We start from the raw sequence: 22,054 nt of genomic DNA, 5'->3' as shown, positions 1-22,054 counted from the left end.
AACCAGCCATTATTAGCATCCAAGGCATCATAGACAATGGAGAATAAAAGGCCAGAAAGATAGTCTCTGCCCTCAGAGACCTTCCAGTGGCCCAGGGCACAAGAGGCCCATGGGGTCGTCACCGGAAGGCAGAGCATGGGACCTGCCCCGAGGGCTGCCCTTACGCTGGGGCCCTTGGCAGCTGGGGGTGGGCAGTTTCTTGTTTTCTTTGTTTACATAAACCAGAGGGAAAGCGGCCGACGCTTTTGATACTGTTTGGTTCCACTGAACTTATTGGTGTCGGGCACATTGAACGTCGAAATTGATTTTGAACGTGTTAGAGAGCTAGAGACCCTAAGGTGGCTTTTAGGTGTTTCCTTCTAAAAGCTCTTCGACCGAAAGCCCACATTACTCAAGCATTTGGTTTGCCCCAGTATGATAATTTTTCTTCTTCAATTTCATAAAATTGTTTACTACACCACCATGGGCTGGAGCACTAAAAGCTCCCCAAACACTCATTCTTCAAAGAGCCCAAAGATTAAAGTCTCCCCTAGCAAGGCCTGACATCCTAAACCCTAATTTAGCTTCTCGGGGGGAATAGAGCCATCATGCCCTATCATGGCCGTAATGCACGTAATGGACGGCCCCGAGCTCACTCGACATGGTAGTAAGTTAGTTGTCTCACTAGTTCTGGTTTCGTGACAGCCGAGCTGTCAGGACACAAAGGTTCTCTTATTGTAAGTGAGCCATTGATCTCTGGAACGCTCTTTAGTGCTGAGACTGGGCTTTGCTCCACTATTTGTGGTTTTTCACTGACAGCTCTTGAGTTAAAGAGCAAAAGGAGCTTAAGGAAATGCTCCTCCGGCAGTCAGCGGGGCCCAGGCGGCGGAAGGACTCTGGGGTTTCAGCTTGCCCCGCTCTGCTAACCTCCTGTCTCCGTGTGAAAGAAATAACCTTTTTGTCACCCTGAGGAATTGTGCTGTGTGTGTGTGTGTGTGTGTGTGTGTGTGTGTGTGTGTGTGCGCTTAAAAGGCATCCCTGACATCCTGGATCAGCCCGAGAGCCTGAATAACCACTGAAGCTCAGTAGAATCTCATGGGAGGGTGGCCCTGGCTGGGGGGCTGACCCGGGGAGGGAAGGGCACAGACTCCTCCTGCGGGAGCTCCCGGGCCTGGGGCCCTTCAGTTAAGCTTATAAGGCACTTTTCTCATGAGCAGCCTTTTGAATTGAGTGGCAGGAACTTGATTTTATTAAGAGCTACCACTAAAGCCTGGGCCCAGGTGAGCTTAATACCGGGCTCTGGAATGACCCATTGGCCCTTCCTGTAACCTCTTAGAAGGGAAACACGTGCCTGATAACTGTCACAGAGCATGTCTGACTGGGCGCGGGCCTTGGGTCTGGGCAGGAGCCTGAGGGGGGGGCAAGGAAAGGGAAGCCAGCACTGTAGGCCGGCCTCTGAGCAGAGGATTACTAAGTGCTTGTGGAAGGCGGACCTGGAGGGTCCAGGGGCTGAGACAGAAGGGAACAGCAAAGTCTGGAAGGAAAGTTGGAGCAGGTGCTGTTGGCAGGAAGCATCCTCCTTCCCGGTGCTCCTGCTGAACCCACAAGGCTCAGCCTCTGCCAGCCACGGGTGGGTTTCTTCTGGAACGTCCCCCACCATTGGTTGTTGCTCTGTGGACAGGGCTGGGCTCTCCCTCTCAGGGTCAGCTGCCTGGGGGCAGAGCATGTATTTCCTCTTCTCCATCCTTTATGGTGCCTGGCTCTGAGCCACAGAGTCTGCTGATTGTCTGGCCCACTGCCAGCCCCTCTGTCCTGGCTCTCAATTGGCAGCACTTTAAGGAAGGGCCCCCACCCCTGCTGCATTGAAGGGGCAACAGCAGTGTCCATGCCCTCCCCAGTGTCTGTGCCCTTCTCAGTGTCCATGCCCTTCTTGGTGTCTGTGCCCTCCCCAGTGTCCATGCTCTTCTTGGTATCCATGCCCTTATTGGTGTCTGTGCCCTCCCCAGTGTCTGTGCCCTTCACAGTGTCCGTGCCCTTCTTGGTGTCTGTGCCCTTTCCTGTGTCCATGCCCTTCTTGGTGTCTGTGCCCTCCCCAGTGTCTGTGCCCTTCGCAGTGTCTGTGCCCTCCCCAGTGTCTGTGCCCTTCACAGTGTCCGTGCCCTTCTTGGTGTCTGTGCCCTTTCCTGTGTCCATGCCCTTCTTGGTGTCTGTGCCCTCCCCAGTGTCTGTGCCCTCCCCAGTGTCTGTGCCCTTCTCAGTGTCCGTGCCCTCCCCAGTGTCTGTGCCCTTCCCGGTGGCTCCCTCTGGGCGGGCACCATGCAGCATCATGCTTTCTCTTCCTCTTGTAGTTCACCATTAAGCCTCTGGACAAGAAGATTGACGTCTTCAAGTTTAACTCCTCAAAGCTGCGTGTTAACAAACTGGTAAGTGGAAGCTCGGGCCTCACCCCTCTGAAAATGTCAGCACGCCGTCCTTGTGATTAGGGACATGCCAAGTGGCGCATGCCCTCCCCCCAGTCCCCCCAAAGAGGCTGACCCATGGGGAAGGTGGGTGAGAGACTTCCTCCTCCAGTGCTCCTTCCACCCACGGCACACCTGCCGCCCTCCCGCAGGCCCAGGAGCTGCTCAGTCCAGAGGAGGCCGGCCCATGGCCCATTCTCTGTGCCATAGCCCTGAGGGGCCCGAGGGGCCCCTGACTGTCCTTCCCAGCTTCCCACAGGCAGCTTTGCTTGCATGAGTTTGCTGGCCATGCATCGGGGGTGTGTGAGCTAAGCACAGGCAGTAATGCTTCTTGTCTCTCTTGCCCAGATTCTGCAGCTGTGCATTGGGAACCATGACCTCTTCATGCGGAGAAGGAAGGCCGACTCACTGGAAGTGCAGCAGATGAAAGCCCAGGCCAGGGAGGAGAAGGCCAGAAAGCAGGTGAGAGCTTTGCCCACCTGGCAGGGAGCTGGTGGTGTCCGGGGCAGCTCAGGCAGGCCTGGCCCAGGAGAGCCTGTCACACAGATGCGTCTGGTCACTGCCATTGCATACCGCCTCCGGGACAGGCTGCAGAGAAAGTTAGGGTATCAGGGCAAATTAGGTACCGGAGAGGGTCGGCCTCGCTCCTTTGCCTGATGTGGGATCTCCTCCACTAGCCAGCTGGGGATGGGGTGTATGGCAGCATTTCTGAGCTCCCCGGCAGGATGCTGACCGGGGCCTGGCCCTGCAACAGATTGGACCGTCTGAACCATTGTCTGGTGCTCTTGGACTTTTCTGCTCCCTCAAACCCACTCAGCCATCTGAACCCACTTCTCCCTATACCAGGCGCATTTCTGGCCAGACCACTAGACAGCCACAGCAGCAGAGAGTGCCAGGGAAGCCCCCCAGGTTCGCCCTGACTTGACACACCGCTGCACTCAGAGTGGGGTCCACAGCGGGGGGACAGGGAACACCCGGGGCTGGCATTTGGAACACTGTCTGTTGTGGTTCTTGTGAGCTTGGGGCATTGCTCATGGGGAGACATGTGCATCCTCTGTCTTCTGGAATAATGGTGTGGGATATGTTCCTGGAGCCCCCTGTTGGGCGGCATGGGGGGGGCACATAAAAAAACCTCTTGAGGTAGTGCAGAATGGCAAGGACCTCCCCCCACTCTGCCCTCCCTTCCTGAGGGTCAAGAGCTGGAGCAGATTCCAAGAGGAGGCTTCCCCAATCCAGCTGGGGGCTCAGAACAGCAAGCAGAACCATCCACACGTGCAGGAGGGAGGACAGCTTTGGGGATGGGCGCAGATAAGGAGATTGGGGAGATGGGGCTTCAGAGGGGAGACCTGGGGTCTGGTGGCTATCGGAGCTCCTTCCCCAGCTTCATCTGCTTCCCGCTCACATCAAGGGCCTGGCCAGCTCTCCCGGCAGCTTCTCCAACTGACCAGCCTGCCCTTGGGCTGTGGGTAAGAGGAAAGATGGGAAAGCCTGAGCCCCTTTTGGCCTAGAGGTTAGGAGGAACACACAGCCTTAGAATCGTGCTGTTTTTTCAAATGTCTTGCTCTCTTTTGCTTTTACATCAGATTTATGTCCAGGTGCACCCCCACCTGGGAAAGTATCCTTAGGCCAGAGAGCAAAAGGAAAGGGGAGGACACTGAGGAAAAGCAGCCCCCAAGGGAGAGCTCCAGAAGGGCCCCACCCCAAGGGGTTCTTCGTCCAAGATGGACAAGTGTGACTACACTGCGTTCTGAGAAGCCACGTTATTAGAACTTGGGGACAGACTGAAGCGATAATCCTAAGCAGGCCTGTGACGACCGAGGGGAAAACTACCCTGGAGGTCACTTCTCCGGCCTGGGCTGCCTGAAGTCAGCGTAGTCTGGGCTCGTTGCTGGGGACGCTAAGCTATTGGGTGGCCGAGCCAGAGTCCCACAGATAGACGTGCTTGCAGAGGGGATTTAAAGGCAGTGCGCTCTCCCTCCCGGGGTCTCTCCTCTCCCCTTCTCCTGTTTCTTTCTCCCCCTGTCTCCGTCTCTCTCTGCTTCTCACTATACCTTCTGCTCTGTGTCAGCGGCACCAACCTGGGTTTCCGGAGCGACAGCGCTCTCCTTCCAGGGCAGATTTCTCCATCTCTCTTCTGTACCCTCTTCGACAGTCGAGCCGCTGAAAGGCAGTGAGGAAGGCTGCCCCTCTCGCGGTCCTGGGCTCTCGCTGACTTGCTTCTGCTGCAGAGCTCAGCCCTCAGGCTACTGTGGGGAGCTCTTTCTAACATGATACTGCATCCGTGCATTTTCAATCAGTAGCACCCTGCTACTCTGCTCTGCTTCTCGTAAGCTTTGGGTGCTGTGCACAACCAAAATCTGCAACTCAGAAAGTTCTAGCCTGTGTCAGAGATGACAAGGCCCCTAGATTCTCCAGATTCAAATGGAATTGGGGAATATTTAACAAAACAAGGAACAATACGCTGCGATAACCTTCCAGTCACATAAGCAATTAAGATTTTCTCTCTCCAAAGCAGAAAGTATATGTCAAAGATAAAGCAACTTCATCTGTTTCTGCGTCTTGGACATGGTATAAAAAAAAAAAAAAAAAAAAAAAATCCTCAAACCCATGAACTGCTGCTGACTCTGAGCTCACTCAGCACCCCTTCCCTCTCAAGGCTGCTCCAGCAGACTCAAAGACATGACACAGGCCTGTGTAAAACCTGCCTTTGGCCCCCCTTCCTCTCTGGTGCCAGGAGATCCTGTCTCCCAGCCAGCTTGGCCACGGCCCTTCAGGAACAAAAGCCTGCAGGGGCCGCAGAATAGGAGCATCAGCGCTCGAGAGCAGGATCTGCTGGGGCTGGATCAGAGACCCGAGGAACAGAGGGAGCAGCACCGGTAATTGAGTCGGACACCGTGCATGTTGTGGCCTGTCCAGTATTCCACCAAGGCCGAGAGAAAGAGCCCAGTCTCCAGCTGAGGCCAGTTCTGACCACCTTAGAATCGCGGGCAGAGACCTGGGCTGGTGAACTGGGAACTGGCCCATGTGGGAGGAGGCTGAGATGCTCAGGAGCCTCCAGCCCCCAAGGAAACCACAGTCAGAGGGGAGGGCATCAGAAAGGGTGGAGGGAACAAGACTGAAATTACCAAAGGTCTCAAATTCCTTGAATGTAAACAGATAAATCAATAGGAAAAGCAGGAACAAGAGGAAATGTGGCATCTAGATGTAGTGAGTGAGTTCAAGCAGCAATGAATAAAACTACAAAAAAAAAAAAAAAAAAGGAAATGATCCCTCACTTGATTAGACAGAAGACCCTGTGGAATTTGAGAACATGGTCCCAGGCTTAAAAAAAAAAAAAATTGAGAATTAGGAAAGCATAATTTATAGTCTTCATGAACACCAAGCACACAAAATAGGCAGAATTTTTTAAAAAACCAACTTGAATCTGTAAAGGCAAACCTCACCAGAGTAGAAAAAGAGAGGCTAGTTTGAGAATGCAAACACACAGAAGTGAAGGACAGTCTAAAAGAGAAGCAGCCAAAAATAAGAACATTACAAGGAAATATGTTTGTTATACAAGTAAAATACCTATCTCAAAGACCTACAAACCTGAGCTTAACCATACAAGCAAAATTCAATAATAAATTCACCAATAAAGAAGAACTGGAAACATTTTTCAAAAGAAAACCAGGAATGAAGAGGTTTTGTGCTTCTCAAATACCCCAAATAGCAGAGTAAAGAGGCCAGTGGGGATTATGGGGGAACCTGGCAACGCCCTGCCTGCAGGTGTTTTCTTTGGAGTTTGGGGGTGTGTGTGTGAAGTAGAGGGGAATGAAGGAAGGAGGAAGGGACGGAGAGAGAGATACTTTGCATTATGGGAGGGCACATGATCGATGGTAAGAAGTATTACACCAGTGTCAAGTCAAGGACTAACAATAAGATCTCAGATCTCAGAAAGAGAAGAGCCTACATGGGAATAAGTGAAAAGAAGGGAAGACGTGAAAAAGAAGGGAAAAGGAAGGAAGCCTTACTTTGAAAGTAGGAGGTGTGCCCCTGACCAGTGTCCTTATAATTGATGAGAGCTGGCCAGTGAACAGAGAGGAGGAGCTTCCATTGGGTAAGGTCTGGGAGATTTAGGCCTTGAAAAGTCTCCTTGTTGAAGGGGAAGGGAGAAGGGAAAATTTGGAAACACTGGAGGTTCCAACTAGCACCTAGAGGATGAGGAGAACACGGATACAGGAAAGAGGTTTTCAGGCAAATATGGAAGAAAAGAATCACCAAGAAGGGATATAGAGTTGTGGGCTGCATCATCAGGGACATGGTGAGGAGGGTCCCCACCATGGGGCGTTGCTAGATGGCACAATGGATAAAGTGCTGGACCAGAAATAGGAAGATTTGAGTTTACATCTGGCTCTGTGACCCTGGGAGAGCCACTTAATCTCTGTTTGCTCCGATTTCTTCATCTGTTAAATAATAATAGCACCTATCTCCGGCTGCTATAAGGATCAATTGGGATAAAAATTGTAAAAGCAACTAGCACGGTTCCTGTCATATAGTAAGTGTTTAATAATATTGTTGCTTATATTTAATATATGATATATTGGTATTGATATAATAATCATTTATACATATTCTATATTATCATACATAATACATTAACATATATGTTGGCATATTAATAAATGACATTGCTCTAGAGATGAGACACAAGGGAAAAGGGGAATCCATAGAGTGAGCCCCACAAGGCAATGGCAGAAAGTTCCTAGAGGAGAAAGCTGAGAATGCATACTTTGTAAGCTTTGATAGCGTGAAGAAGAGAGAGCAGATGTCATAGAGATGATGAATCAGAGAATGAGGGTCTACAGTAAACAGAAGATGCATCATGAAGAGAGTCAGAGTCTTCTTTTGGAAAGGGGCACAAAAAAACAATGAAATTTTAAAACAAAGCTGAAGGGGAAGCGAAGATGAGGAAACATCAGATGAGAGGATAAGGGCTTGGTATCCAAGATATATCTAAACAGTGAATGGTTATATATGACCAGTAGCCATACTCCAATAGATAAATGCTGAAAGGGTTACAATTCCGTTGTATTCCCTTCATTTGCTTCAAATATTTCACCGTCCCCTAATCAATGGGCATCTCTCTTGTTTCCAATCCTTGGCCACTACAAAAAATGCTGCTATCAATATTTTAGCTTATATGGGGACTTTCTTCTTATCAATGGCTTTTTGGGGGCATAAACTCAATAATGGAGTTTCTGGTTCAAAGGGTAAAGATATTTTAGTCAGTGTTTGCATAATTCCAAATTGCTTTCCAAAATGGCTGTCACCATTTCCCAGCTCCACCCACAGTGCTTATTTTCTCCCGATGATTGTTTTCCTTTTTGGCCAATTTCTAGGTGTAAAGTGAAGCTTACAGTTTGTTTTAATTTGTATTTATCTTAGTAGTAGTAATTTAGAGCATTTTTAAAAATATGGTTGACTGCCATCTGGGGAAAGGATAGAGGAAATGAAGGGAAAAGTTGGAACAAAAGGTTTTGCAATTGTCAATGCTGAAAAATTACCCATGCTATAATAAAAAGTCTATAATTAAAAAAAAATACACCCCTCATTCAACAAATGTGTTTTACTAACATTTTGTTTCTTACATCCCCTCAGCATCCCATGTACCCCTCTTCCTCCCTGAGGTTTAATCCATAGATAAATATCTTTTGGAGAGGAGAAGTCAGTGACTTTGTGATTTTCTTAATTTACCTGCAGGGATTACAGGGCTGTTTGTGGACTGGATTGCTCTAGATCCCTTCTCCCTTGTTATCACTCTAAGTCTCTTTGTTCCCCTGTTTCCTAGATGGAACGGCAGCGTTTGGCTCGAGAGAAGCAGATGAGGGAAGAGGCTGAGCGGACAAGGGATGAATTGGAGAGGAGGCTCTTACAATTGAAGGAAGAAGCCACTATGGCTAATGAAGCCCTGGTGAGTCCTTGGAGAGACTGACTCTACTTTGGGACACTGCCCAGAGTGAGGGGAAGAAGAGGGATCAGGGCTTCGAGGCTCTGGGTGGCAGTCCTGCCTGTCAAGATAGGGCGGTGGGCAGCAAGCTGGTGGAGGTGGACTGGATTTTCCCTTTTATCTGTAAATCCTGAGCTTCTCTCACTCATACCACTGGACATTTTTAATCAGGATGAGAGTAGAAATGGCATTTTCCAACCTGGCATCCGAGAGGACCTGACAGCTCTGGGATTTCTCTCTGAGTCTAATAATTCTCCTTCTGAGGACATCCTCTGAGGCGGAACATCCAGATTCAGCTTCACTCTTTGCTCTCATTTTGCTGTACTTGTGTATTTCTCTATTGTTACCATCAGAAGCAGACGTAGACTGCTTCAAGTCTTACCTCTTCTTATGGATCCCTTTATTTTCATCAGATTCATCACCAGCTATATGCTTTTCCTGTTTTTCTACTTGTGAGCCAGTCTTTTGTATCAAAGAGTGAAAAAGGACATAAAGCAGAAATAAATCAACAAATCATTCGTGTCTCATAGTATATACCGTATTCTGTACATGTTTAGTTCCCAATTTCTGCAATAAGGGAAGAGTAGAATGTTCTCAAATCTGCACCAAGCTAAGGCTTAGTTATTAGGATTTCACAATGCTCTTTTGTTGTTGTTGTTCAATTATTTAGCCATGTCCAGTTCTTTGTGACCCCCATGGATCATAACATGTCAGGCCCTTTTATTCTCCATCTCCTGAAATCTGTGCAAGTTCATAACACTCTTTCCATCTTATCCTCTGCCATGCCCTTTTCCTTTTGCCTTCTTTCCCAGCATCAGGGGCTTTTCCAGTGAGTCCTATTTTTTTCATTAGGTGGCCAAAGTATTTAAGCTTCAGCTTCAGCATTTGACCTTCCCATGAATAGTCTGAATCAATTTAAGTATTGATTGATTTGCTCTTGCTGGCCAAAAGACTCTCAAAAGTCTTCTCCGGCTCCACAATTAAAGAGTATAAAAATAATATTAACATATGTATCGATTCTGTGAGCATCAACTTTCCTTTTAGTCCCACTCTCACAGCTATACATTGCTACTAAAAAAAACCCCACAGCTTGGACTGTATGGATCTTTGTTGACGGTGTGATGTCTCTGCTTTTTAGTATGCTGTCCAGATTTGTCGTAGCTTTCCTTCCAAGGAACAAGCGTCTTTTAATTTCATGGCTGCAGTCGCCGTCTGCAGTGATCTTTGAGCCCAAGAATATAAAATCTGACACTGCTTCCATTTCTTCTCTCTCTGTTTGCCAAGAACCACTTGCCAAGATTTTAGTTTTTTAAATATTAAATTTCAAGCCCGCTTTTACATTCTCTTCTTTTACCCTCATCTAGAGGCTTTTTAATTTTTCTTCACTTTCTACCATATTTGTTTTCATCTTGTGTAGTTTTCTTTTTTTTTTTTTTCACTCTTTATAAATTCATTTAAGTCTTTCCTCACCTCTTTGAATTTTTAAATCTATAATTCCTTATAGTGCAGTAAGAGTCCATCACTTTAATGCCCCACCCAGTATGTTTCAGCATTTCCTAGTGTTTTGTTGCCTACTTTGTTTTCCATTTTTCAGTATGACAAAAGTGCTGCTGTGAATATTTTGGAATATATTAGACTTTTCTTTCTGTCTTTGATGAATGTTTTAGAATAGATTAGACTTTTCTTTTTATCTTTCACATCCTTGGGGTTAGATTGAGTTCAAATAATGACATGATGAGACATTGCAAGTCAACAAGCATTTATTAAGCACCTACTGTGTGCCAGATATGGTGCTAAGCATTATAATCTCTGTGTACATTGAGCTTCACATTACAAGTGATTGGGGATACAATCCATGTAAAGTAGATGAAGCTTCATGCTGCAGCTTTTCTTTTCTTTGATTCCATTTTATTTTCAGTTCTGAAAACTCTTAATTTCTCCTTTCCCTACCCCTCTCATTGAGGAGGCAGCAAAAACAAAACCTTTTACAGATATGTATAATCATGCAAAATAGATCACAGTCAGCACTCTGAGTGCATCAGCTCCCTATCTGGCAGCGTGTTTCATCATGACTTTCTTGAAATTGTAATGGGTCATTGTGTTGATCAGAGCTCCTAAATCTTTCAGAGCTGTTTATCTTTACAGTGTTGTTATGTAATATATTTCTATCGTGTTTAATATATATTGGATCACTTGCCATCTAGGGGAGGGGGTAGGAGAAGGGCGAGGGAAATTGGAGCACAAGGTTTTGCGAGGGTTAATGTTGAAAAATTATCCATGCGTATGAAAATAAAAAGCTTTAATAAAAAATTTTTAATTTTTAAAAAATATATTGTTATATATAAAATGTTCTCTTGGTACTGTTCACGTCATTCTATATCAGTTCATACAAGTCTTCTCAGGTTTTCTGAAACCACCTCTTTCATCATTTCTTATAGCACAGTAATCTTGCCTTATATTAAATATACCATAATTTGTTTAGACATTCCCCAGTTGATGGGCACCTCCTCAGTTTCTAATTCTTTGCCATCACAAAAAAATCTACTGGAAATATATGCATGCTTATGGGTCCTGTCTTTCTTTCTTTGATCTTTTTGGGTATAGACCTAGCAATAGCATTGATGGGACAAAGGGCATACACACTTTAATTGCTATTTGGGCACAATTCCATATTGTTCTCCAGGATGGCAGAACCTGTTCACAGCTCCACCACACTTGTTTTCCCTCATCTCCTTCAGCACTTGTCATTCCCTTTTTTAAATCATTTATCTGATTAAAATAGTTTGTAGTGGAGTTGGATAAAGTGAAGACTTTTTGAAGATAGAAAACACATAGGAGGGTTTACAGGCAGCTGGGAGGAACCAATAAAAAGGGAAAGTTTGAAAATTTGTGGAAGATAGATGCTGAATAAATGTTTGATTAATTGATTTTTAAAAAATCATTTATCTGATGAATATGAGGTAGCGTATCAGAATGGTTTTAATTTGTATTTCTCTATTAGTGGTTTAGAACATTTTTGTATGATTTCTTCTGAAAACCGCCTATTCATATTCTTTAACCCTTTGTCAATTAAGGAATGGCAATTATTCTTATAAATTTGAATCCATTCCCTATATATCTTAGGAATTAGACCTTTATCACAGAAACTTTCTGCAAAGGTTATTTTTCCAACTTTCCTGTTTTTCTTCCAATTTTGGCTGTATTGGGTTGTTTTTTTAGCACAAAAGTTTTTTTGATTTTATATAATCAAAATTATCCATTTTACCTCCTTCGAATATCTATATCTCTTGTTTGGTTATAAACTCTTCCCCTATCTGGAGATGTGACAACTATTAATTTTCTTTTGACATCACCCTTTATGTCTAAATCACGGGTCCATTTTGAACTTGTCTTGATAGATAGAATAAGGTGTTGCAATATGTCTAGTTTCTGCCAGGCAACTTTCCAGTTTTCCTAACGATTTTTGTCGAGCAATGAATTTTTGCCTCTGTAGCTGGTATCTTTGGATTTATCAAACCGAACTCATTTACTACTATATATTATATATCTAATCTATTCCCTTGATCAACCTATTTGTTTCTTATCTACCACCAAACTGTTTTGATTACTCTTATAGTTTTGTGTCATAAGTTTAAATCTGATACTGCTAGACCTCCTTCTTTCCCTCTTTTTTCATCGACTCTTTTGATATCTTGACCTTTTGTTTCTCTAGATGAATTTTTTTCCTAGCTCTTTAATGTAATTCTTTGATACTTTGATTGGTATGGCACTGATTAATAGATTGTCTAGTTCCTAGGCAGTGCTTGGCATTTAGTAGACATTTAATGAACGTTTATTGACTGACTGGGATTGTCATTTTTATTATATTGGCTTGTCCTACTCATGAATAATTATTACTCCAGTTATTTAGGTCTGTCTTTATTTGGGTAAAGAGTATTTTGTAATTGTGTTTAATTTATATGTGTATCTTGTCAAGCTGACTCCCAAGTATTTAATATTGTATTATCCATAGTTATTTTAAATGGAATTGTTTCTTTTTTCCAGATTTTGTTGTTAATTTACAGAAATGCTAGTGATTTTGTGGGTCTATTTTATGTTGAAGTTAATTCATTGTTGCAAAAAGTGATCATTTCGTTTCTTCTTTGCCAGTGCTTATTCTGTTCAATTCTTTTTTTCCTCATCTTGTTGCTATATATTTAGCATTTCTAGAACATTATAGAATCGTAATGGTAACAAAGGACACCTTGCTTCACTCCTGATCTTACTGGAAAGATTTCTGGCTTGTGCCCATTACAGAGAATGCTTGCTTTTGGCCTTAGATACTACTTACCATTTTAAGGAGACTTGTTTTCCCATATCTTCTCCAGGATTTATCTTAAGTAAGATTTTGAAGTGGCAGAGCCAATAAAAGGTCAGAGGGAGACATTTATCCAGATAACTTAGAGGGAACTTAAAAGAGAGGGGTGGACACAGTCCCAGAGTGTGGCAAGGGTACCAGCAGTAAGTATTGGAGATGACCACCACAGTAACATTAGCATCAGTTTCGGGAGTTCTTAACCCAGAGATAGTAAGGAGGCTAAGACAAATGATCAGAAATTAATTACAGGGGATCTTTTTGCCGGAATCGGGTACAGCTAGTATTGACTGGCAACTCTGTTACCCATAATCAGTCCTGGGTCCAATTCCAAGATAGAAATTTTTGTGATCGACAAAGGAGTAAGTGCCCCAGTCTCAGTTCTAGGGCCAAGAAACATTAGCATTTGCAACTGAAAAAGAGAAGTGCAAAGAGAGCAGTTAGCACATGTCTCCTGGGATCATATCACCTTGAAAGCACCAAAAACTTACAGACCCTCTGAAAATAAAAGTATGAAAAGAAAAAGAAAAGAAAAACATTAAAAATCTGAAACTTACAACAGTGTTGTCCCTCTCTAAGATGAGCAGAACCCAATTTTAACATAAAATTCAAAGTCAAGAAATAGGCTGGAAAAATGAATATATAACAAAAAAAAAAAGGAACTTGACCATAAAAAAGCAGGGAAGTCCAAAATGTAAATCTAAAAGACGAGTTAAGTGCAAAAACAACTACAAACTGAACCTCAAAGAAAATTACTAATTGGACCCAAGGCAAGCAAGAATTCCTGTAAGAGTTAAAAGAAAGAGATAAGTGGTAGAGAGAAAATTGGGGATGGGGGTGGGGAGTGGATATGATAACAGAATTAACAGCGTGGTAAAAGAGGCACAAAAAATACTGAAGAAAATATCACCTTAAAAAACATAATTGATCTAATAATAAAAGGCATAAAAACTCACTGAAGAAAAAAAATTCCTTCAAAGCAGAATTGACCAAATGAAAAAATAATTCCTTAAAAATTAAAATTGGGCAAGTGGAAGCTAATGATTCCATGAGACATCAAGAAATAATGAAGAAATAGAAGAAAATGTAAGATGTCTTTGGAAAAACAATTGACCTGGAAAATAGATTGAAAGAATTTAATCTAGACATCACATTTCAAGAAATTATCAAGGAAAACTGCCCTGATATCTTAGATCCAAATAGTAAACTAGAAATTGAAGGAATCCAATAATCACCTTTTGAAAGAGATCCTAAAATCAAAAATTCCAGGAATATTATAGCCAAATTACAGAGCTCTGAAGTCAAGCAACCATAAAGAAATAATTCATGTATTGTGTAGTATGTCAAGAGCATACACGGTTTAACAGCTTTCTTGTTAAAGGAGCAGAATGCTTGGAATATGATATTCCAAAAAGCAAAGTAGCTAGGATGACAACCAAGAATAACCTTTCCAGCAAAGCTAAATGTAATCTTTCAGGGGTAAAATAGACATTTAACAAAATAGAGAACTTACAAACATTCCTGATAAAAGCACCACAGCTGAATAGAAAATTTAACATTCAAACCCAAGACTCAAGAGAAACATAAAAAGATAGATAGGAAAGAGAAATCATAAAGGATGCAATAAGGTTAAACTGTATGGGATGTAAACTAAATGGGAAGATAACATGTGACTTCTTAGAATTTTATCATTATTAAGCAGTTAGAAGGAGTCTGCATAGACAGAGGGCATAGATTGTCAATTATGTTAGGATAATGTCAGAAAAAAAAGGAAGGGTGAGAAAGAAGTATGCATTAAGGAGGGAGAGGGAGACTGGGGAAAATTTTCTCATTAAAGAATGCAAGAAAGTGTTTTTATAATGTAGGGGTAAATGATCTGATCAATACAATGAACCGTGACAGTTCCAAAGGACTTGTAATGAAAAAATGCTATCCACTTCCAGAGAGAGAACCGATGAGCTCTGAGTGCAAATTGAAGTATAATTTTCTCACTTTAGTATAATTTTCTCACTTTCTTTATCTTTTTGTTTTGTTTTGCAGTGTAGCTAATATGAAAATGTGTTTTGCGTGATTTCACACGTATAACTGTTTGCCTTCTCAGTGGGTGGGTGAGGATTAGGAGGGGAAGAGAGAGAGAGAGATCTGGAACTCAAAATTTTAAAAAGAACAAAATATTAAAAAGAAATAGTAAATTTAAGGGAAAAAAGGAAAGTTGTTTATTTCTTATGCTGTTTATTTTCTATACTTGTGTTTTTAACAGGAATAAATGTTCTATTTTATAATAACAAAAAATATCCTTTTCTACATTTACTCAAATAATCAAGAATTTTTGTTTTTATTATTAATATGTTCAGTTATATTTATAGTCTTCCTAATATTGAACCATTACCACATTTTTGACCAAGAGCCAGCATTATCTATAAGGGGCACAAGTTAGAAGCCTTTCCAATAAGATCAGAATTAAGCAAAAATGTCCATTATCACCATTAATATTCAATATCCAGCATGATCCTAGTGATAATTTTTGTGATGTACTCCTTGCTAATGTTTTATTTTAAAATCTAAAATGTAATTTAGCTTAAGATTATGGTAATTGTTTTATATTTTCTTTCTTTGTTTTGGTTGTTCCTGGTCTAGGTCTTAAAATATATTTGTATTATAGAAAGAGTTTGGTAGGATCCCTTCTTTATCTAAATTCTTTATATAGTATGGGAATTAATTGTTCTTTAAATCTTTGGTAGAATTCACTTGTAAATCTATCTCATCCTGATGTGTGTGTGTGTTTTGTTGTTATTCATTTATGATTTATTCATTTTCTTTTTCTAAATAAAATAATATAACATTCTACTTTCTGTTCTATTCACCTAGACAATCTATATTTTGGTAAATATTGCTCCGTGTCATTTACATTGTTATGTAGTTGGGCAAAATGACTCCTAATCATTGCTTTTATTTTATCTTTATTGGTCATGAATTTACCTTTTTCATTTTTGATGCTGGTAATCTTTTTCTTTCTTTAAAAATTAAATTAGTTAATGGCATATTTATTTTCTCAATTTTTTTTTCAAAATTCAGCTTCTAGTTTATTTATAAATTCATTTGAGATTTTTCTTACTATCTTTTTTGTTCATCTCCCCTTCAATTTGCAGGATTTCTGATTTGGTTTTTAATTATGTTGGTTTTCTAATTTATTTTAATTTTATGCCCAATTTGTTTCTCTTTTTTATTGATGAAAGAATTTCAAAATATACAAAATATACAAAGTATTACTTTGTCTGAATTCCAAAATTTGAGATCATGATTACTATCCCTGTCTTTTTTACTTCATCTGAAATGTAATAGACTCTGCTCCAGCCCCTTAAGTAACTCTGTGTGTATCTTTATATTTTGGATATGACTCTTATTGTTGGGGTCTGGTTCTTAATCCATCCTCTTCTTTTATATGGAAGAGTTCATTCTATTCATGTTTGCAGTTATGATTGCTGACTCTGTATTTCCATCCTAATTTTGTCATGCTTTTCTTCTCTCCCCCTCTCCCTCCTTCCCTTTTTATGTTTTGTTTCTAATGCCTCCTTTAACTTATCCTCCCACTTATTTACCTCTTCACTTTAGTTTTTGATAGAATGTATTTCTCTACCCCACTGTGTGCTAATTGTATATTCTTCCCTCCTTTAGCTAGATGAGATGAAAGTGCAGTTCAAGTGTAGCTCCCCACGGCCACTTTCTTATGAGATAAATCCTTTTATGCATACCCCATTTAGTTGAGATAATTTTCTCTATATTTCTCTCATTTCTCTCCTCTCCTCATGCATTCCTCTTCCTCACCCTTTCCATTCTTCTGTAGAGGTCATCCACCATAACAGAATCACACCAAAGCACTCTAATTAGGCATCTTCTAGGACTCCTAGTGAGGAGAAAATGCTAAGAAACTGCATCTCTCATCTTCCCACATAAGGATGTATACATTTTAACTGTCAGTTGTGATTTCTCACTTAATGTTTACCCTTTTTATCTTTCTCTTAGCTCTTATGTTTATCAAATTATCTATTTAGCTCTAGGCCTTTAATCAAAAATGCTTGGAAATTCTATTTTGTTAAAAGTCTTTTTTGTTCCTATAGCATTATGCTCAGTTTTGTTGAGTAGATTATTCTTTTTATAAGGCTAAATTCTTTGTCTTTTGAAATGTTGTATTACAAACTCTCTGTTCTTTCCTAGTGGTGGCTGTTTAATCATGTATGTTTCTGACTGGCTCCTGGATACTTGAATTCTTTCTATCTGGCTACTTGCATTACTTTGGTTCCTCCCTTAACCTGGGAACTTTGGGTTTTGGTTTTGATATTCCTGAAATTTTCATTTGGGTGTTTCTTCAAAAGGGAGAATCTTTTGATTTCTACTTTGCGCTCTAATATCTAAGATATCAGATAGTTTGATTGGATTAGATTTCTTGAATTAGAATATTTAAACCTTTTTTTGTTTTGTTTTGCTTATGACTTTCAGGTAATCCACTGGTTCTTAAATTGTCTCTCTTCAATCGGTTTTTCAGGTCATATTTTCTTCTTCTATTTCCTTCATATTTTATTCAGTGCTTTAACTTTGTTTTTGTTATTCCTGATGTCTCATGGAATCATTAGTTTCTACTTGGCCAGTTCTATCTTTTAAAAAGTTACTTTCTTCAGTCAAGTTTTGAACCTATTTTAATTTTATTTTCACATTTTTTCTCCTACCTTTTCTTTTAGTTTCTTTTTTTGTTTTGTTTTGTTTTTCTTTTGATTTCTAATTTTTAAGGAGTTCTTTAAACTTTTGCTTCAGTTCTCCTAGATATTCTTACTGGACTTGTGTCTAACTTGCATTCTTTGAGGTTTTGTAGTTTATTTATTTGTTTGGTTTTTTTTGTGGAGGCAATTGGAGTTAAGTGACCTGCCTAAGGTCACACAGCTAGGAAGTGTTAAGTTTCTGAAGCTAGATTTGCACTCAGATCCTCCTGACTTAAGGGCTGGTGTTCTCTCCACTGGGTCACCAGCTGCCCTGGTAGGCAGTTTTTTTTTTTTTTTAATCTTTTTCTTTGTGTCATCAGCATTGTCTGTTGCCATAATAATTCTTAATTGTGGGATTTGTTTTCTGTTTGCTTAGTCTTTAAGCAGTTTAACTTCAGACTTTATGATAGCTCTGGGCTTTATGTCCTTGTGTTGGGAGGAGGTTTTGGCCCGAGCTTCTGAGGTTTTATGACCACCTGCTGCTTTTTCAGCTCAGACTGAAGGCCTGCAGATTTTCCATACCCCTCAAAGTGATGTGTCCAGAGCAAGATCTGCTCACTGTCCTCCTTGTCTGAGCTCTGCAAGTTCCTGATCCAGATCTGCTCTGCTGGCTTGTCCCTTATTGCAAGTTTCAGCAGCCTGCTACTGGATTCAGCTGCTGTTGGCCTCCTGGGAGTTCTGCATGTTCAGAGACTCTGACCCACTGACAACCCCTTTGATCTGGGATGCTGCTCTCCATTCCTCATCTCCTGGATCAGAGCCTCCCAGCTGCTCTGTGCTCCCCAGAAACTGGGATGACTCTTTCCTCCACCTTGTATCCATAACCCGAATCGGGGTTTGGCTCACAGAACTGCTCAGCGGCTCCCATTCCTACACCCACCTCTGGTTCAGTGATCTCTGGAGCTTCTGCCCTGAGGCCTTGCCATGACCCTCTTTCAGTCCCTCGGGACTTGCTGCCCATTCATACACACCCTGCTGGCAAACCTCCATCCCTGCTACTTTCCCTTAGATCTCCCTGAGTGTCTTTATGCCCTAGGACTTTTTCTTGACTTTCCTAATCAATATTCTCTCTGATGCATTATCTGGATCTTTTGGAGATGTTGAGGAGGGAGGAGCTAGACTCTTAATTCTTCCTCTCCTTCCTCCCCAGTTGTTTTATACTCATCCTTCTAGGAGAGTTTGCAGGTTCTCCTTTTCCCAGCAAGGCATGTATGGTTTGCCCAAATGTGGTTCCTTCCACAAAAGCTGGTCTACATTTCTATCACCAGTAGCTAGCATTTATACAGAGCTCTGAAGTTTGGAAAGTACTTTAAAGATATTTTCTCAATTGATCCCTACAACCTTAGAGGGAGGTGCTATTATTATCCCATTTTACAGTTGAAGAAACTGAGGGAAACAGCGAAGTGATTGGTCCCTAGTCACGAGGCTAAAAAGTATTTGAAGTCACGTTTGACCTTGAGTCATTTGCAGCTGAATGGATAGCGTAGCCTCTTGGCAGCTGTGACCTGAACAATCCGGAAACCTAATGTCTGCTGTTGAGGTCATGTCAAGTGACCTTTTAAGTGGAGTCCATCCCTAACAGGAAGCTTGTAACCTTTCAGATGCGGTCCGAGGAGACGGCTGATCTGCTGGCAGAAAAGGCCCAGATCACAGAGGAGGAAGCAAAGCTCTTAGCTCAGAAGGCAGCCGAGGCTGAGCAGGAGATGCAGCGGGTCAAGGCCACGGCCATTAGGACGGAGGAGGAGAAACGCTTGATGGAGCAGAAGGTGCTGGAGGCTGAGATGCTGGCACTGAAGATGGCCGAGGAGTCTGAGAGGAGGTCAGTCGGGCCCCAGAGCCACCTGTCTCCATGTTCCCAACAAGCCCAGAGACTGATGGGCGTAACGTTTTCTTGTTGGCCATGTGGCTGGTCAGGGAGGTCAGCCCTTGTAGCTTCTGGCTTTTTCCAGTTCAGGGCTTGGCTGAGGTTGGTGTCAAGCTCCTTAATTGCACTGTTGTGTTATTCTAGGTGGGACGTAGCAACCCAGTGTCCACACCAGCCCACCCCAAACTGGGTCAGCTCTGAGGTGTGAGGGCCCGGGATGCAGGCAGTCATCCTCGGGAGAGGAAGAATATTGGTTTGGGACAGCTGTTGGCTCCTGTAGCACTTAAGGGTTATAAATCACTTTCTTCTTGTGAGATAAGCAAGTATTATTATCCCCATTTTACAGAAGAGAAAAATAAGGCTCATTGAGAGGTTCAGTGCTTTGCCCAGGGTCACACAGCTACATAGGACAGAAGCAAAATGCAAAGCCATTTCTCTTGGCACCAGGCCCAGCTCTTTCCATCTTGTCTCAGGAGTGAGGGCAATTTTTGCAAGTCTCTCTTACTCTGAAGTTTACTCACTTTAAAACATTTTTTCCCATATTATTTTCAGATTTGCTGCTAAAGGAAAGTGTGTATTTCTATATGTAATGGGAGGAAATGTCCTTCCCCAGGCAGAAAGATCTGTTGAATCTCAGGACAGGAAACAGGATCTTTCTCCTTCATTTTTAAGTCAGCAGGTCCTAACCTGGTGCCTTTTTGCTCCCCTACAAAATTGTCTTTGCTCTCAGTCTCGGACCACTGAGCAGCCAGGAGCTCTCCTTGGTGGCTGTGGCCTTTTGTGTTTCACCAAGTAAGGATTCCTACGTCACATGATCTGTAGACTTTTGGCATAGGGTACATAGTGCCAAAGGAGGCTCCGTAATGTGTGAAGCTCTAGGTCTAGGGTCAGGAACAACTGTGACTGCACTTCCTAGCTAGGTGACCTGGGCACGTGCATCCCTTAAGTATATTGAGAAATACAGAGTAATTTTGAGGAAGGAAGCACTGGTAGCTGAAGGGGATAAAAACTGTGTGCAGGAGGCAGAGCGATCTTAAATGGAAACAAGGGAAGTTGTTATTACTCAGGTTCCCTTTTAGTCGGTCTGGTATCTTACAGTCTTTGTGCAAATGATGATGATTTTGTTGCCAGATCTTTTTTTTATCTCTCTGTTATTTTGTAGATTTCTTCATATCCCCGCACTGAATTTCAAATATAAAATTCTGAATTTTCATTTTTTTTAAATCAGTTGAACCATCATGGAGTAAGACAAGGTTTGGAAGCTGTCTGTGTGAAAAAAGACCTTGAGGTCTATTCAGGTCAGAAGGTGTCAGAACCGTGATGTGGCGATCAAAAAGCTCACACCAACGGGAGGCCTCATAATAGAAAGCTGGTGTAGTTTCTTTGTGCTGGCCTGCTGAGACCCCTCCGGTTAGTGTTTCCAGGTGTGGGCTTCATGTTTGAGTGCAGGCCGTGAGGATTGGATAGTGATCCGTGGGATACAAAGGAAAGCCTGGGAGGGGATGCCGGCTTCAGAAGGCAGAGCCAGGCTTGGAAGGAAGCTGTCTTACTCTGTCCCTGCAGCGGGAGCTGCCTCGGGAGAGCTCCTGGGCCTGCTTCTCCAAACGAGACTGACCGCTTGTGGGCCCAGTGCCCTCAGAGCTTCCTACCTGGGCAGTCCCAGGGCAGGGGCCTCACCTTTGGCTCTTCCTCCACAGAATGAAGGGAACAATGACCTGCACTGCGGCCCGAGGATCACGGTGATCTTCTGTGATGTTACACAGAGGCACCGTGCCTCTGGGCCTGGCTGGAGGAAGCTCGGAGGCCATGGAGCCCACCCCCCTCAGTGGGCCTTAGGGGCTGAGCTGGAGTGCCAGCCTGGTCCTCCCCCCCCCCCCCCCCCGGAATGGGTGCCTCATTCCTTTTCTGCTTCTCTCTTCCTGTAGAGCAAAAGAGGCTGATCAGCTGAAGCAGGACCTCCAGGAGGCCAGAGAGTCCGAGAGAAGAGCAAAGCAGAAGCTCTTGGAAATCACCAGCAAGGCTTCCTACCCGGTGAGGGCCGTCCTGGGGCTGAGCTTTGGCCTGGGTTCTGGGCTCCTCTGGGAGCTTCTCTCTGTCTCTGTTTCCTCCCCTGAAGCGAGGCCATGTCCTCTGGCCTGGCCCGCTCCCTCTGAATCCAGGGGGGGTTGGGAGCAGCTGTGTTGAATGTGTTGAATGTGTTGCGGGGCTATCTAACCGGAGCTCTCTCCTCAGCCCCCTGTGAGCTCGAGCGCCCCGGCCCTGCCGCCCGACGTGCCCGGCTTCGGTCTCATTGGCGAGAGCCTGTCTTTTGACTTTAAGGACACTGACATGAAGCGGCTCTCCATGGAGATTGAGAAGGAGAAGTAAGTCCCTTACTCGCCTGTCTTCTGTCCGAGGTGGCCTGGAATAATGGATTTAGCTTTGAGGGAACCTAAGCCTTCTGAGTCCCTTTGGAACGTGGGCTGGCAGATGAGTGCCGGCTTCTCTCCTCCCGGAGGATCATGGGGAAAAGGGCCCGTAGGGTCTGCTGGAGACAAGGGGCCCTAATAACCAGGGAGAGCCCTGGGGGCTCAGAGCCCACCTCCATCAGCCAGGGATGATGGTCCTGGGGCGTCGCTGTTGCTCTTCTCCTAACTGCGTCTCTGGAGGACTGCTGGT

General features: G+C 43.3%; 1 protein-coding gene across 2 annotated transcripts in view; it reads left to right on the top strand.

The window, feature by feature from the left end:
- NF2 (NF2, moesin-ezrin-radixin like (MERLIN) tumor suppressor) overlaps positions 1-22,054 on the top strand; it is a 105,437-nt gene that overhangs the window by 67,757 nt on the left and 15,626 nt on the right. For both annotated transcript variants that reach the window (XM_074294523.1, XM_074294531.1), the window contains exons 9-14: positions 2,328-2,402; positions 2,787-2,900; positions 8,266-8,388; positions 19,134-19,351; positions 21,322-21,427; positions 21,629-21,759. In XM_074294523.1, the coding sequence (XP_074150624.1) occupies positions 2,328-2,402; positions 2,787-2,900; positions 8,266-8,388; positions 19,134-19,351; positions 21,322-21,427; positions 21,629-21,759 (767 nt within the window). The remainder of the gene's footprint in view (positions 1-2,327; positions 2,403-2,786; positions 2,901-8,265; positions 8,389-19,133; positions 19,352-21,321; positions 21,428-21,628; positions 21,760-22,054) is intronic.

Source organism: Sminthopsis crassicaudata, chromosome 1, assembly GCF_048593235.1.
Source record: "Sminthopsis crassicaudata isolate SCR6 chromosome 1, ASM4859323v1, whole genome shotgun sequence".
NCBI classification, from domain to species: domain Eukaryota; kingdom Metazoa; phylum Chordata; class Mammalia; order Dasyuromorphia; family Dasyuridae; genus Sminthopsis; species Sminthopsis crassicaudata.
This window is presented reverse-complemented; position numbering and strand designations above follow the sequence as displayed.